The sequence below is a fragment of the Acipenser ruthenus genome, chromosome 2 (genome assembly GCF_902713425.1).
Source record: "Acipenser ruthenus chromosome 2, fAciRut3.2 maternal haplotype, whole genome shotgun sequence".
Classification (NCBI taxonomy): Eukaryota; Metazoa; Chordata; class Actinopteri; order Acipenseriformes; family Acipenseridae; genus Acipenser; species Acipenser ruthenus.
Window position 1 is genome coordinate 61490277 of NC_081190.1, and position 18570 is coordinate 61508846.

The 18570-nt window shown below is 36.4% G+C and overlaps 1 protein-coding gene across 2 annotated transcripts in view; it reads right to left on the reverse strand.

Moving 5' to 3' along the window:
• Positions 1-208: 208 nt before the first annotated feature.
• Positions 209-18570, reverse strand: part of LOC117409280 (protein WWC2-like) — a 59507-nt gene continuing 41145 nt past the window's right edge. For both annotated transcript variants that reach the window (XM_058998593.1, XM_034015068.3), the window contains exons 12-23: positions 15942-16065; positions 14979-15059; positions 14630-14716; positions 13893-14085; positions 12527-12691; positions 10383-10480; positions 8394-8562; positions 6163-6327; positions 5513-5605; positions 4023-4265; positions 2824-2951; positions 209-2373 (exon numbers count right to left, since the gene is read on the reverse strand). In XM_058998593.1, coding sequence (XP_058854576.1) covers positions 2307-2373; positions 2824-2951; positions 4023-4265; positions 5513-5605; positions 6163-6327; positions 8394-8562; positions 10383-10480; positions 12527-12691; positions 13893-14085; positions 14630-14716; positions 14979-15059; positions 15942-16065 — 1613 coding nt within the window. In that variant the 3' untranslated portion in view covers positions 209-2306. The remainder of the gene's footprint in view (positions 2374-2823; positions 2952-4022; positions 4266-5512; positions 5606-6162; positions 6328-8393; positions 8563-10382; positions 10481-12526; positions 12692-13892; positions 14086-14629; positions 14717-14978; positions 15060-15941; positions 16066-18570) is intronic.

Here is an 18570-nt window from a genome sequence, read left to right on the forward strand (position 1 = left end):
CCATAGGGCTCTGGTGCTTGCAGTTTTAGCTGGCCTATTATATATTATTAACTAAGTTAACAGAAAATAAATAATGTACATTAACATGTTTATTAGCTGTTTGTTAACAGTTAATAAACAAAAAGGCCCTTAAAAAAAGCATGACCGATAATGCTACCAAAAAGCAAAGCTAAAAAGACAATAAAAAGAAACATCAGACTCTTGATAATTCATTTAAAAATTTTATTTTTACCAAAATCACTGAAACACATGGAAAGTGCAGAGGCAAGAGTACACATTGTTTCTACAACAAAATTAGAACATAAGACACATATGCTAATATAACGATTCAATACCAAGTTCAGTTCTGAGCATTTGATATTCATATAGTTATTTGTAAATATATTGAGAAATATAAATAATGTTTGATTTTAAAAAAAAAAGGCTAAACTTTGTTCCTTTTGGCTAAGATTTTTTCTAATATCTGATTAACCGCAATATTAAAATGTAACTAACATTAATACAAAATAGCATATCAGTGTATGATTCTGTGGCTAGATAGGAATCTTTTTAAAAATTACAAATGACCATTGTTGCAAATAACTCCATATATTGCTATTTATTATGTTTCATTTAGGAATAAACTCATTTGCAAGTAGGTGACTGTATAACATTATGTATATGTTGTTGAAAGCTGCCTTATGAAAATGTTGGCGAGTCTAGACCTTAGTTAACAGAAATATAATTTTGTTGTAGACAGTAGACAATATAACTTTGTCTATTAAGAACTGTAGAGCTCCCCAGTAAAACCCAGGCGTGTGCCATTTCAATACTATCATGGTACATACTGTATAATTTCCTTCTAAAATAAACGCTTTCCACATAATTCCTATTATTTATGTATAATAAGAATCAACTTGCTGTACCCTTATCTTGTAAATGGCCAGAACTGAACTACATGGAACAGAACATAAATAAGACAGTAAATAAATACATGTAAATCAAAAGTACAATTCTACTGACATCTCTCTACAAACATTTTACAAATCAAACAAACTGGTAATCTGAAACAGCAACCTTCATTAAACATTTGTGTAAGGCAGTTTTTTTCTTGTTGATAAGCAAAGTGAACGCTCTTGAGATGAAAGCTTGTTTATTGAACTTCGAGTCCAAAACAGTTACACATTTTTTCTTTTCTTTTGCAAAAAATATGTACGAGAAAGAATATTACATTGCATGGCAAGTTGTTTGATATACCTTGCGATGCACTGCTTTCAACAAACTGTTGTTTGTGAAGTTAAAAAGAACTGTAATGAAACTCAGGGCTTCAGCTGGCATGCTGTATGACAGGTGTCATCCCAACACAACAGATTCTGAGAATGGACAGCTGAAGTGGTTTGAGTGCCCCATTCGGTTTGTGATGCCAGAATTGGGGAAGCAGATATGTGCTCATGCACTACAAGGGAGACACTAGCACGTAAGAAAAGGGAATGAAACAGAAGCAAACAAATGAATATTCTAACTTCCCCATTACACATTCAAACTAAACCACCAGGAGATATATATTAGATTAAATACCTAAATTTGGTATACATTTGAAGAAAAATGCAGGGGTTTGTGCAAGTGTGTATAACAAGGAAACAGGCATAGAAAACTACATCTTATTTTGGTGGTTGTAGTTAAGGTGCAAAAGAAAAAGAAAATGCTATAATTGCCGTAATAAAACCAAATATGAAAAATAAAATACTGTACATTCACAAGAAGCCTTTCTTTTTGCTCCAAACAGGGGAACTGGGATTAAGATGAACTACACAGCACCAGTTTTGCAGGCAGTCTCGCAAGTTCAGAACAGGAAGCGCACACTCACACTACTGCACACTGAAGCTTTCACCATCGTACACAAACACAGCATGGCCAGCGCCAGTCGTCACAGTCAACTCGCACAAAAACAGTGATAATCACAGAACATATTCTGTCAAATGAAATATTACTTCTCAAAGCAGTGCTATTCAACAAAAGACATACTGCCATTGTTCCTGTGGCCCACCTGTACAAAATAAAACCATACCAAGAATACATACAAACTGTACACACATATTAGCCTTAAAATGTACCAGGATTAGTCTACTTGGGTTTTCTCTGAAGAAAGAAACCTTTACATAAAATGTATTCAATTACAATTTATTATATAAATACATTATTTCTATGCTGTCAAACTGCAGTTGTAAAATAAGATTTTTTTTTTAATCTAAGTAGCTGTACTATCAAAATATTCTGCTAAAAAGTTGAACTGGATAAAAATACTTCATCGTTACTATAAAACATAATTATACATCATCTGCTGGCAAAGAAGGTATATTGATCTTTGCTCTGGTGAAATAGGCCATCTTCTCCCTAAAGGTGGGGATAAAACAAATGTGTGGTTAGCATTGTAATGGCATGTGAAAGTAAGTACATTTTAATACATACAGGACCTAGTAGGGGGCTTTAACAGACCCTGTCTGAGACTCATTTCTGTATCATTAGAAGGTCTATGTCTGTCAAATCTTAGATATTTAACTCTTTTTTTAATTTTTTAATTTATTTAATTTATTTATTTTTTTAAATGTGTTAACTTCCCACTAAAGCAAAATCTTAGAAAACAAGCCTACAGTAGGAGTGTGCAAAATCACTTAAAAGTCCTTACCACAATTACCTCTCTTGGCCACAAGATGGCAATGCACGTCACATCAAATAAAAACATTGTATAACCATAGCACATACAATAGACAACAGATACATATTTTGAAACAAAACTACAAAGATAATAGACAGAATAATAAACTAGTGCAGTCCGGCGCTCACCTGAATGACTGAACCTGTAGGGGAACTTTCTGACTCTGCTCCCGTAACCTGTACACATCCTTGGACGCCTTCCTCATCAGCTTTTCAGCTTTCAACCCCTGCTTTTGTTCTTCTTTTGACTGCTCAGCCTATGAACAAAATTAAGTCTGTTTTAATGGATTAAATTAAATTTGTTTAATCTGTAGCACAATTTTATAATTTTCCTTCCACAGATCCAACTCTTATTGCAAATGTTATTATAGACCATGGTATTAATTAATTCTCATCCAGTGCTCTCCAAGTACCTCATTAAATAGTTTGGCTATTGACATTTAAAGCCAGTACCACAAAACCCCTTGATTATTTGAAGGGCCTCATCCACACACAGTGTAGCACTACAAAGTGACACAGTACATGGCATGAATACTTCAAGGATGTACTTATATGTATCTTTACCAAGTCATTGACTCCAGCAGGGCACATTCAAGGGTTTCACCTCAGTGGAGGAATTCTTAAACTATGAAATTAGAGAAATGGATGCCTTCTCCAGAGCGGAAGCCGCACTCTAATCCTCTGTTTAAGTGCTCCATGTCTGTGACTGCTATCAGAGAAACATTCTGATGTCAAATGCTCTGTAAGGTTTCAACCAGGATCCAAGTATTTATTTTTATGTTTAATGGTTTCCAATGTACATAAACTTACCACTAAAGGAAATGTCACACTTTGTTGAAATTTGCAACTACTTAACTATACTTCCAGAACACTGCTATTACTGGACTGTGAATTACTTGTACTAATACTACATCTTATGTGTTTTGATAGCAAAACTGTCCAACCACAATCCAAATGCCTTAAGTTTTGGAGGTTGGTTCAGGGGCAGTGTAACTAGGGGTGCTGGGTGTGCGGTCAAGTGCTGCGCACCTGCTTCCATCATATACAGGGGTTACAGTTTTGTTCAATGGCTTTCAGCACCCCCACTATAAAAACTGTTCCAGTGCCACTGGGTTGGTTATATCTGACTGTAACACATTTCAGGTTGATGTGACTAAAAGAATCACAGAATGCAGCTGTGTACAAATACTATGGCAATGACTCTATAGCAACCAAACGTAAGCCACATGACCTCAATACTGCAGCCAGAGGTCAATGTCATGGTCACAAACACATTGAGAGCATACAGTGTTTACATAACCCTACAAACACCCACAAACTTGACCTACCTGTTTTTCTGCCTTTTTGAGGAGTTTCTGGAAGCGCTCGTCCTCCAGGATGCAGCGAGGGAGCTCTGTCTCTCCCCGGGCCTTCATTTCATCCAGCCTCTTCCTCAGGTCCCGCAGAGCCTGCAGCTCATCGTCCAGGCGACTCTGCCGGGTCCGCGATGCCTGGAGATCCAACTCTAGGTCCAGAGACGTTCGGACAGGGTGCTCCTGAGCCACCCGCCTCATCACTGGCTGGCAAATAGTCTGTGATCGGACATAAAGAAAGAAGGTCAGGCCTGGGCACTGAAATTTTCACTGCAGTGAATGCCAAAACATTTTCTGTTGAAGTTCACCTGAAGCTAAGGATTAACCCTTTGCGGTTCTATGTATTATCTTTGTAGTTTTGCAATTTTCTCTTTCCGGTCCAAAGTTGGACCTTGTCCGACATCATCAAAAAGACGCAAAAAACAAGTCTCTAGTCGTTTTTTCTCTGGAAAAAGCAGAGAAAACCATTCAATGGCCGAGAGAGACCGATAGGAGCCGAGAGAAGCCGAAAAAAAGGGGGGGGATCTCATGAATACTGATAGCCCCGACACCACAAAGATAACACGGACATACACAAACAAGATAGCTGCTTCCGCATCCAGCGCTCAGAGAATATCACAGACATTTGCAGAGCTTTTTGAGATGTTATAGTAATAAAATAACGACTTGGATTGCATTATTGAGGAGTTAAGTGATAAAACAAGTGATCAAGAGATTATTTATCAGTATGCATGACTATGAAGAGGTATGTGAAAAATACAGCGAACAAGGGGTGGGGCGGGGCTGGAGATGCAGTACTGAGTGTCCTGTTGATATGCAGTGCCTTTTAAACCTGTTTTACTGTGAAAAAAACACTTTTAAAACAGCGCGTCTAAAATAAACTGCGCGTGTGAAAATAAAATCGGACCTGACGCGCCTGAGACGCGCTGAATAAATGGACCGCTAAGGGTTAAACTGCAGGTTGGACTTGACTTGCTCTACATTTTGTTTTATCTAAAAGATGCTAACACTAATAAAGTCTAACGTTAATTTGTATTTATTTATTTACAAAAGCATCTGATTTTGTGTCCAAAATTGACATGCAACCCCCAATATAAGGTAAGAAAGGCATTATTGACTGTATGGGTAAAAGTTAAAATGTGTGACCATATGCTATGTTGTTAAGAACTTTAGCTGGGCTTTATTCTGGGCACGAATGAATGTAAAGACTTGTCAACAGTGTGAAAATCTTAATCTTTCAATGAAATAATCCAGTAACCATATTAACCTTTAGACCACAGATAATGTTCAAATGGTTTGACATTAATAAAAACCCTTGTTTAGAAGGGAAGCTTTATGAAGTGTTTAGTAATTTCCTGTATGAAGGGCTCTGAACATTATATTTGCTTGATTCCTGAATACAAGTTCAATTGTGTCAAAGTTTACATTCCATATTAAACATTACACATACACACACACAAACGTACCCGTTTCACTCTCAGACTGCATCTTTCGGAAGCGTTTCGTACAAAGGGAGACTTTTTGGCTAGCGTTGAACTGTCGCTGTCACTTCTGTTCAACTGCGAATATAAACAAGATAGAAAGGTTAATGGCAAATAAATAAGATACTCAGTTCTCATAACCCTGATACACATTTCCTGCAAGAACCGAATAATCATATATATATATATATATATATATATATATATATATATATATATATATATATATATATATATATATATATATATACACACACACACACACACACACACACATCTATATACACATTTTATATATATATATATATATATATATATATATATATATATATATATATATATATATTATATTTGCTGCAAAGTGCAATTTAGTTGTATTCAGGAGGAATCCCACTGAGGTGAAACATTTCATTTATGTGGACATCCTGGAGACAGAAGCAGCAGATAACAGTAATGGTCACGTTTCACATGACTAAATAAAACCCTGCTGTTTTGCAAATAGTGACCTTTCAGGAAAGGTTTTTTTTTTTATTACAAAAGAGAAATGGTTTATTGATGGGTGGGGTTAATACTACTTCCACAGGGGGTTACAACAATAAACACTACAAAATTGGTCAATTTCTATATCCACTCACCCTGCAGATATACTGGTTCCGCTCTCCTGGGGAAAAGGTTTGGGAGCGTACGATCATGCTGTTCCTCACAAATGACCTCTGCCTGGAGTTGAGGTTGTTTCTGTCCTTTGGCCTGACTGGCACATTCTCAGGAACTGTCTCCTCCGTGTTGGTCTCTTTGTCCACCTGTACAGCAAGGACATTACACTGTATTTATTAAAGCATTCCAAGAGTTATCTTCACACGATTAAACACTATATTTATTAGTACTTGGCAAGTTTTAAAAATGCACATGTTACAGTAAAAGTCAGAATTCGGTGAATCTTAGTTTTACCGGTAAATGTTAACATTTGCTAAATATTATTATTTATTATTATTTATTTCTTAGCAGACGCCCTTATCCAGGGCGACTTACAATTGTTACAAGATATCACATTATACATTATTTCACATTATACAGATATCACATTATTTTTACATACAATTACCATTTATACAGTTGGGTTTTTACTGGAGCAATCTAGGTAAAGTACCTTGCTCAAGGGTACAACAGCAGTGTCCCCCACTGGGGATTGAACCCACAACCCTCCGGTCAAGAGTCCTAAATAAATTGCTTTTCAGACATTTACCGGTTAATCTTATGATTTACCAAAGCGTATTGGTAAATGCAGGTATATCATCGAATAATGTATTTATTCCTGCATATAAATTGTCAATTAATAAAATAATGATTACTTTGTCGAAGAATATATTTCTGCATACACATCCATGAACAAAATAATCATTAATGAGCTTACAGTAATGCACAATTGAGCAATTTAAACTAGTGCAACGTGGTACTGAACAATATTGTGATCCACTTATGTAGAACAACCAACATTCTGGTAAATTTGCATATAAAACAATTCACAATGGTGTTGAAGGTGTTTTCCAAATACATAGTAGTTTGATGAAAAATACCATTCTGTTAAGTGCAAATTAAATCATTTAGGACCTTCTTTTTTCAACAGAAAATCACACTTTAGTTATTGCACAAAACGCGACAAATACAGGCATTAAATAGATATATTTACTTACTGCAGCATGGTAGACTCTTGTGTCACTTGAAATTACACAGGACCCCTGAAGCCTTACAATGCACGAAAGTGAGACTTCGGTCATTAGCCAAAGGCACTTGGTTATTCTTGAGATTTACCAGTAAATGTCCGAAGTAAATCGTTATCATATTTAATTCTGACATTTACCATTTTGCTTGGTAAATGTTGACATTTACCAGTAAATCTTAACATTTGCCAATATTCACACTTACCGTAACCCATGTGTATATCTACACACTTAAATTAAACAGCTGAATTCAAGGAATTACTTTAGTTAAGTCATTCAAACTGTACATTTCAACACTTGCTGAATAAAACAAGAAATAGGAGTTTTGTCAACAAAAACAAAATAATCCCTGTTTGCATAATTCAAGGGTGATATCACTGAATGGTTTGTAAACATGAATTCAAATTGAAATGAAAAAAAAGGCCCAGTTGTGAAGTTGCCCAGTTCCAAGACTGAATCTTGAAAAATCATGTACCATGTTTGCGATACACGAGTAAGCAGTTGGCTTGCAGCCCAAGAGTGTCTTCTATATAGTGCACAAATCATTTTTAAATCCAAAAAAGGCATTTGGAAGAGACATTTCTGAAGGAACTTTGATTTCCTTTATACCACATGCATCAATACATATTAAGCCAAAAAAAAACAAAAAAAAAAAAACAAAACAAAAAAACCTCCACACAGTACACAGAACAGCCTGCAAATCTGGCAGCAATTAAAAATAATTTACACAGAAGAATGAAAAAAATACCTTCCTCCCACGCCAAGTGTGCCTTGAGTCCTGAAACCTAATATACAAACTTGACACCACTATTTATTTTCATTTCAATCACCACTGGCCTTTGTGTATAGTAATCCTGAGTGTGCGTGGGAGGCGCTGGCAGGATAGAGCAGAGGAGAAAGTTGGTACTCTGTGGCAGCTCCACTCCCACATACAATCTCACAGAACACTCAAGTGGTACATTTTTGAAAAGTAGAGCTCAGTGATAATCCCTATTAAATTATTTATTACAAAATTACATTGATGGAATATTCAACACTTAATAAATCAGTTTGTGGAGCACTAGCTAAAACAGCAATGACAACGTAAAAAAAAAGGCACCAAGAATAATATTAGGCCTAAACAATGACTTAAATCCAAAAATACTTACCAATGTTGGTCCTTCAGCTGTCAAAATACAATTTCCATCGAGGTATGATTGGGCGCAGGCGGAAAAATCGTCATCTTCTGCCATCAGCTTAGCTTCAGCTTCCTCCTCCTCCTCCACCACCTCCTCTTCCAGGGCCAACTCACCTGTGTCCTCTATAAGCATCTCCATCCTGGAAAAAAAAAAGGTCATTAAAAATCCTGATCAATATTCCTAGAGAGAGGATTGTAGTCATTCATCTGCTCTGTAAAATTCCCACTGGTATTGGGTTTTCAGCTATATAATCATTAGTTTTAGTTAGGCAGGGACTGCTGTAATTCTGTTTGTGTGGGCGCAGTTTTCATTTCAGTCCTCCAACTGCCCTCATAATTTTACTATTTAGCATAAGACGACAATTTGATTATAAAATTTAAATAACTGGGGGTTCCGTATCAGCTTGAAAAAAAGCAGACCAATACAAACCATATTGCTCCAGAAATATCTGGTAATAAACACACATCTGTATTACTAGCAGCCGATTTATTTTTTTGTGAATTTAGTACTCGTGGAAGGAGTACTGTCACTGATGACAGTCAGGCATGTGTAACAGAGGATACATTTCAAGAAGTACTGTAACTTGATATCCTGACCTTTTGAGTATTGTAGGTCAATCTATAGTACCTTCAAATAAAAAGAAAAAGGTTTGGGTCCAACAACCTTATTGAATCGCTGTCAAACTGCGATGTTGATGGGTAATATTCTTTAGGAATATTACAATAAAACTGTATTTTTTTGCATTAATGAGTTTTTGTAACACCGTGATGGTTGTTTTTAGGCAAATACGCGTGTGACTGAAAAGGGGCCAGGAGTTTAGAGCTTAACAGACGATGATGGTGCTGTCAGAGCTTCCTCTCGCAGCTCTGCGAGCATTTCATTCTGGCCACAACAGTTCCAGCAATCTGACCCCTCTTTAGCAGAGAATGACAATTGTTTAAAATAAGGTGGAGGTTTTGTGACATGGATTTATGTCCACTGGGGCCTAGGCTGAGACAACCAAACTTATGAGTCACACATGAACCTGACCCCACAGAGGCTTGGATTTATGTCTACAGCCTTTTTACTATAAGCAAGCTAACTAGCAGTGCTCTGAATTTATTTTCTTCCGTGTGGCCTGTCAGCAGCAGAGGTTGCAATCAAAAAGCCTTTAGAACTCTCGGTGGGCAATCAATAAACTTAAAAGAGTAAGTGCTTGGAGGTTGACAGACGTCCAGTAAGAAAAAGGTGAAAAGATTACTAAAGCAGTATTTTAGATTGCATTCCTTAAATTTTAAGTCACTTTTTATGCAGCATCCTTGGGAAACCATCTGATTATCTACCACAATTCACACTGTAAATATACACATCATAAGACCTCATTGTCAAACGTAATAAGAGCTTTTTCTCAGTTTGCACCTTCTGCTAGGAACGACAATTTAAAAAAAAAAAAAAATTATATATATATATATATATATATATATATATATATATATATATATATATATATATATATATATATAAAAATAATAATAATAATAATATTCAACACAACCAAAAAGTTTAATAAAATGTAGTTAATGGAACATACAGGTACATTTACACAAGCTAGTCTCTGTCACAAAGCAACTCTTTTTAAAATAGACAGCTACCTCATTATATTCTTGCAGATAAATACATTAAAATTGAAAGTGAAGCAGACAAAAGCAGGAAATAAACATACTGACAATCTGATCTGACTTTGAGCATGCCTAGTTATCTTAGACACAACTCCTGTAACAAACGTGCACTACGGCCCAGGAAACTGAACTGAAAACTCACCAAGAAAATAAAATTAACTTCATCTCCCCTTTGATCCTTTCTGATCTTTGATGTCTCCAACATCATGTCTTGCATGCAGACACCTAAAAACTGGCTTCATTAATATTTTACATGATCTTTTTCCAGACAGTGAATATTCTAATCTTAACAGCACTGTACCATTCCTCCATCTGCCCGTCTTTCTCTTCTTGTGCAAGCTCCTGCTCCACTGCCTCTAGCTCAGCAGAGGTCCTTTGCAGCAATGCAGATACAGCATCCTGTTTTACACACAAAAAAACACAGTGTGAGTTTATCTACAGACACACAACACACATACACACACACACACACACACACAACACAGAGAAGCTTTATTGGAAATGCTACACTGCATCCTTAACAAGTCCTGGTTAAGCGGGGCAGTGAAATTGATTTTAAATTCATTTAAATTCTGCCATGACAAAAAAAAAGAAGAGAAACATTGGCTATTTGTAACATATCCTTAATTATTTATACAACTATAATCCCCAACATCTGAAACTCTCAATTTCAATCACAACGGGCACCACAGCATCAAACAGACCAATCGAAAGCACTTTCGGAGGGGTTTCTGAATTCAAGACTACACAAAATATGCATGTTTCTCAAGGCACATTTTCAAAAGTGATGAATCAATAGGCAATTCTGGAGAACAGACTTTGCTGGATTTTTCCACCTTGACTTCACAGCAGGAAATACAGATGCAACCACTGAGAAATGGTTACGCTTCCTCCAGACCAATTTAAACAGCTTGCAACTCGTCACCTCAAATCAATCTTGCCCTGGCTGCACAGGACAGCGCTTTGAAAGACAAAAGTTTAAATTTATTGCCCAAACTGTACATTGTCTGTTCTTTCCCTCATTACCTGTTTTCTTAATATAGATGTATAAGTGATGTGTTACCACTACAGCATTGACTGCATGAATGAATACATTTTGAAAGGATTAAGACATTACACCTGTAACACTCTACACCACAATTAAATCAACACAGTGTGGGTCAAGTGTTTGCACTGGCATACAAGCAAGCAGACTAATTGCATCTTTTAAGAGGCTTCTGAAATGAGACAACTACCCCGTTAACATTAACCCCTATTAAATTTGCTGCGATTATCACATCACACTTTATTGTAACCTGCAAAATACTTTGCTCTCAAGGACACTGTTCAAATAAGGATAGAAATTATCTAAATTACATTAAAATCAGATCTTAGAGGGACTTGTACAGCATGCTGCAGTGGATGTAAATGGAATGATCGGTGAGGTCTTCTCACAGCTTTAGCCCTTTGCTGCTAGAATACAGGTAGTTACTGAGTGTATGAGCAGTGTATGTTTAATCCATTTGTCATTGATTGAGGCTACAGCGTCGGAGGACAACGCAGCTCTCGGGCAGCTTACAGGCAAGCCCGCAGGCGCCCGGCCAGACTACAGGGGTCGCTGGTGCGCGGTGAGCTGAGGACACCCTGGCCGACATAACCTTCCCTCCCCCCGGGCGGCGCTCGGTCAGTTGAGCGCCCCCCCTGGAAGCTCCCATCCTCGGTCGGCACTCAAGTTTGCGACGTCCAGACTATAGGGCGCATCCTGCATTCCACACGGAGCGCCTTTACTGGATGCGCCACTCGGGAGCCTATAACTCTATGTTGTGTGTATAATCAAAAGGTGGAGCTCTAGTATAGCAGGGATAGCATGCAAAGAGCTGAAGGAGAATGAAAGTATTTGCAATTATTCCATAAATCCTACCATGCAATTACATTCATTATATAGGTCAAAGACAATTTATAGCAAACATGTATTTTAATTTTAAAACATCTGAATACATCTGGCAAACTAGGTTGAAGAAAGTTATGTTTGCTTGCCTTGCCTTTCAGAAAGTCTGTTACTGCTTTACTTCCTTGGTCATTTCTAAAACATATCTTTCAAAACCGCACATTTGGAGACCTATATTTTGAATGAATGTGCATGGCAAATAACTATTTTGTTAGATCCAAATAACCCTGGCTGAACATGCTTCATTGTCCATCAAGTCATATTAACTCAATTTAAATTATTAAAACGTCAGGCTCCCCATCTATGAGTTTCAAGCTTACTGTGCTTATCGCTATGCAAGAACAGAACCACTTTCTCGGTCAGAGATAATAGCACATAAGAAAAGCAGCCATGCAAAGCTTGGACATATGATTGTCATCTGACTCAGAATTTAATATTCAAGCTATACGTGGGATTCTGTTTTTTTTTCTTTCTCTATTATATACTTGTTAGCAACAGCAAAACCATGCCATACTTACCAAATCCACAATGCCCATGTGTTGATCAGGGACAGCCAAAGCCATTTCTTCATTTTGTTCTTTGTTCTTTTGGCTTGAGATTTTCTTACAAGGCCACAAGTTGTACCAGTGGCTTGAGATTTCACCAGACAACAAAAGGTCTGCTAAGCTTATCTCGGTTCCAGCCTGTAAGGTGAACGACATTTGAGTTGCATAAGGCAGGCAGTTTCAACACACTAACTGGCATCTAAAACAGTGCATTAATTTGTTTATACAATCATTAAAAAAAAAAAAAATTAAGTTTTGTCATCACTGGTAACTCTTGTTCTGGTGAAGACGTTATCTGAAATGGTCTCGATTGCGTGAACCCACAATAAGCTACAGAAAAAGCTTACAGTATGTTAAAAAAAAAAAAAAGCAAAAATGTTTGACATCAAGGTTTGTGTATTCTGTTAGAATAATGAGGCATTTGCTATAAAGCAGTTAAGCTACTGTCTAACTCTTATTGTATATCTGCATAAGAAAAACATGAGCTGTTTTTTGCTTCTTTGACATGGGCTGTTAATCGCCGTAGATGAATTATTATTATTATTTATTTCTTAGCAGATGCCCTTATCCAGGGCGACTTACAATTGTTACAAGATATCACATTATTTTTACATACAATTACATTCTTTTTTTTACATACAATTACCCATTTTTATACAGTTGGATTTTTACTGGAGCAATCTAGGTAAAGTACCTTGCTCAAGGGTACAGCAGCAGTGTCCCCCACCTGGGATTGAACCCACGACCCTCCGGTCAAGAGTCCAGAGCCCTAACCACTACTCCATACTGCTGAATAGTTTAGAAATTAATTATTCAAATAGGTTTAGGGTATTTTAAATCAAGATGAATATATGTCTTAGTTCATGGGTGAATTTTGTTAAAATACAAAGAAAATAAATTATAATTAGAAGGTTGTTTACAAAGTAAATTTGGTCAATGTGTGCTAGCTGGATTGAGTGGGGACCTCTTATCACAGGAATTGTCCCGGGCCCCAAAATTCCTGGCTGCGGCTCTCGTCCTACCACATTATACCTGTAATCCAAAACTTCATTCGATTGGACTGAATGGTTACTTAGGAATTCCAAACCATTATTTAAACAAAACCAACCAAAAAAAAACAGCCCTAAAAACAGAAATTGACAACAAGCCTCACTTTGAAATAGTCAAAAGAACATACTCCTGCAAGCAATGGCATAACATCTTGGTAAAGAAAGTCTATTTGATTTTCAGTATGTTTACATTCAACAACTCGTTTTACTTGTAAACATACATCATCTGTCTTTATGTACTGCATTCATTATTCAAATACTGCTTGTCATAAAATATCAGTAGCACGCACCAGACGTTCCTCCTGGCAGGTGTTGCCCACAGTGCAGACATCTAGTCTCAGGGTCTTCTCTCGCAGAATGATCTGGGATACTGCGGCCCTGAAGATTTCATTGAAGACAATGGTGTCTGCCACAGTGTGGACTTTAGTGCGGAACAAGCAGCTGGTATCATTTGAAGAGGGAAGTAAGGCAACTCTAAAGTACCTACAATTCAAAACCAGAGAAAACAGGACAATGTAATTTTCACATGCGCAATCCATTTCTTCAGAAAAAAAGTTCCCAGAATTGAAAATACTGCGAAATAAGAACAATTCTACAACACATATTAGCATTTTTCAGAAATGTTTTTAAAGATGTTATCGTACAGGACTTGGTGTATTGTATGTACAGTACATCTTAAAGAAACACAGAAGGTACAATAAAACAGAACCTTAACCAAGTGCAAAAACAGCAAAAGTTTATTAACCCTTTCATGCATGGTGATCTCATATGCAGATGAATAAAAACTCTCCTAGTTTTTATATGGGGACATATGGAAGACACAAATGCATGATGACCGCCTACGACGTTGCAATTTTGTCTACTTTTTTCAATATTTCATGCATGAAAGAGTTCATAGGTGCAAAGAATTTGAATGCCGCCTGTTTTTCCAGTTTCTGCTTCTGTACATTACAACACTGTTTTTTTGTACACTGATTTAAATAAACCATTTATTAAAAGTCTAATTTTTTAAAATGCATATACTTACATTTTTGTACCGTGTGGCACCAGAAGAGTCTTCTGATTTCTCATCTGCATTACGATTATTACAAAACTGGAATTAATAGCATCATATCTGTAAGAAGGGGGGCAGATGAAGACAAATTGAGTAAGTAAAATATAGGAATTAATGAGTATTTAAAAATGTCCATTAAGGAACAAAATGTTTAATTAGATATACCATGGTTGAATTATCAAATGACAAAAAAATGTGTATTTATTTACTGAGGCAGATGACACATTGAAAATCTGCCATGATGTTGACAAACTAGAAGATATATTACAGTAGAGAAGCAGTTAATTGTCCAATGAAGTACTTATTTTATAGAACCTCTTACTTGAGTCCAATCTGAACTTGTGCTGCCTCTAAAGCTGTGAGATCATCTTGAGTATAAACCGTGTCTTCCACTTCAACTGACCTGATAACAAGAAAGGGGACAGTGTTAATTTTAATAAATTTATAATACAGTAGTTTGCCACATTTACAGATAAATATATTGATTTATTTTGACTCATCATAATGCCGTTATAAAAGTTTACCATTGTATTTTTGCACAGTAATTTTCCCTTGGTTATACTATGCACTTAACATAGTTTACCCTTGTTTGCCATGTTTATTAAAATGCTTTACCATAACTCACTCTTTTTACAATGCTTACCTGTTTTCACTATGCTTTATTATATTTTGCTATGCTTTAACTTCTACAAGGGTGTGCATTCTTTTAAAAAAAAAATTAAACCAAACAAAACACATTTAACTTAACAAAACAAGACAGGAACACTCATTTTTATCTTACGCTACGCAACACTGAACATCAGTGTGACATCAAGCATGTTATTATTATTTCTTTATTTCACACTTCACCGTCTGATGGTGTTCTGCTTCACATCAAGTTAAAAATTAAACACTAATACACTTTTCTGCAGACCATCTGCCTGCATTAGCGTGGCAACTGATATTAACTGTATTTGGTGAATGACACCTTTGTAGAAAGACCAACTGTTTCTATGGACCTCCCAACTTTCACCTGGAGATTATTGGTTCATTTCCAACCTTGATCAAATGCAATCTTAATATGACTGCAGTTGGGGGGCCTATGTCAAATGCAGCCCAGTTTGTAGTGGACAGGTGTCCAAATTAATTTGAAGACTAGAGAAAATAGGCATAGAAGGCCATTAAATCCTTAAAAGCTGGTTTTACATGCTTTTATTAAAATGGAAACAATCTAGTGTAGGAGGTTCAGAGTGAAAAGAAAGAAAACACTGGTCACATTTTCTTCTCTCTATCACAGCCGACGTACTGTTTGACAGATGCTTCATAAACACCGCTGTCTCCAGCAACCGACTCGTCAGATACAGCTGCAGACACGCACGCCGTCTTCCCTTCAAGCAAATGACCTGCTGCTCTTCTTTGCAAATCAACATCTGTGCAGAGATTTAAAAAAAAAAAAATACATCTTTCCTTTAATTATGTTACCGTTGCCATTTTTTTTATACTTCCAAGCAACATGCAGAGATGTATCTACCCGAGATGAATGCCTAGCTGGGAAGGAAGCCAAGCAGAACTACAGACCTCTCCAATAACACGACTGCCTTGTGTACTTTACATCAATGTATTGTGTAAAGACTGCATTGTACAGTTTAAAATATAACAAAATAACATAATGTCAATCAAATAATACATTGTAGGACATTAAACTTTTTTTTTTGCAGGGAAACTCAACTAGACAGTTGAAGGTGACACTCAGAGTAAAAGCGCTATGTTTTCTAATACTTTTATATGAAAACATAGGTCTTGTTGAACAATCTTGTGGTAGTTTGGACCATTTGAAAGACACTTGACTTAAGGCGGCCTTTTTAAAATTTCAAAATTAAAATGGATTACAAGTATGTTAAATTCCTTAAATTTAGAAAGCATGTTGCCACCTGGGGCTGGCCTCTGACTTGGTGAAAGCAACCTGCATAACCACAGGAACGTTTAGAACCTTCATTTCCTAGTCCACACATCTTGAGCATCGTACCAAACTCTTTAAAAAGACCTTTCCTGCAGCAGGATTGCCAAGAACGACTAGAATAATCCCAACTACTAATTCTAGGCACTAACTTATATTTATATAAAAAAAATCTAAAATGTGATTTATGTGTATATATTAGATAGTAGATCTGTGCACCATGCTTCTTAGGGAAAATAAATAGATGCAAAACAATGAAAATTATGGCAAATGGCAATAATAGTAAATACACTTCAATGAACTGTCCACACTTCAATTAATTTTTTCAGTCTTTGTACCTTAACATATTCCCCCCCCACAAAAACTAAAAATAAAAAAAATCATGAATCTAAGTAATTTTAAAATTACACTTGGCATTGTATAAAAAATATATTGTACCAAAAATTTAATTATTGTACCAAAACTATCAGCATATTGTAAAACAAGCCATATACTTTCATAGGTTTTTAGAAAACATCACTCTTTACACTGACTGTACTCATGACGAATGTACCTTTGTCATCCCAAGGCCCTTTACAAGAAGAGTATTAGGTAAACAAGTATGTCCGTGACATAAACAGCCTGCCACAGTATCATGAAAAAGTAGGCTGGTGTCTCCATATACCCCAAGACTTGGATACCGTTGCTACCCTTTGTCTTAATTAATGACCTCAGCAATTTTTAGCTCAACTTGTCAAGCGACTCTCTAGATATACAGGCAAACAGATGTACAGCCACCTAATATATCCTTGTCACCAGGAATGTGCATCTGCAGTGGAGGGATAATAAATAAATCATTAAATAATAAATAAAAATCACAAGATAATGCACTCTTGAGCTAAAGAATACTGTGAGAATTGTGTCTCCACAGCAGAACAGAAACCAACCAGTAGGGGGCAGAAGTGCATAACAAAAAGGACAAGTACAAACGTACAGCATGTGTCCAATTGCATTAACAGTTTGAATCCTTCCAGGTTTCCTGTGAACTTTAACAAATATATAAAAGATGCAGGGGTCTATTTAGTCTCATAATGAAAGCTTGAATTGGTCTATGATTGTCTAAACGCAAAATATACATGAAAGCTGCTTCAAATTGATTGTAATTACTGACTTAAAAAAAATGGTTATCATCACCACAGTATTTTTCATTCATGTTGCAGCACTGTAGTTGCTAGTCGTTACCCTACTGCATTCTAGAGAAAGAATGCTTATGATTTGGTAAATATAATTTACAAGACAGACTCTCACACTCTTTATAATGTATTACACAGCTAGCTTAAATAAATCTTTTTGAAATGCCTTTTAAAATAAGACTTATTCACATATGCAAGATAAAAAGTTGTGTCACTTTTACAGAACCACAGGTAATGCTTGAATAAAGAGGTGGTTTAAGTCTGCAAGTTTTTCCAGGTAAAAAAAAAAAAAACACACATCTCGAAAGACTTGCCATGTCTTGCCAATAGGGTTGATGGGCATGGCAACAGTCTACATTTTGCTATATATCTTGATAGTCATCCATTTATAACAAACCACATTACTGAAGCTACTTCAAAGCTATGAAGAGTTATATTATAGGCATAATATTTACCCAAAGGCACACAAAGAAAGTGTGTGTGTGCGCGCGTGTAAACCTTAAGCAAGTAATGTAAATAGATACAATCGATATACGTAATACAGGAGGCTGTGTGGTCCAGTGGTTAAAGAAAAGGGCTTGTACCAAGAAGGTCCCCGGTTCAAATCCCACCTCAGCCACTGACTCATTGTGTGACCCTGAGCAAGTCACTTAACCTCCTTGTGCTCTGTCTTTCGGGTGAGACGTAATTGTAAGTGACTCTGCAGCTGATGCATAGTTCACACACCCTAGTCTCTGTAAGTCGCCTTGGATAAAGGCGTCTGCTAAATAAACAAATAAATAATAATTGTGTTGAAGATGAGAATG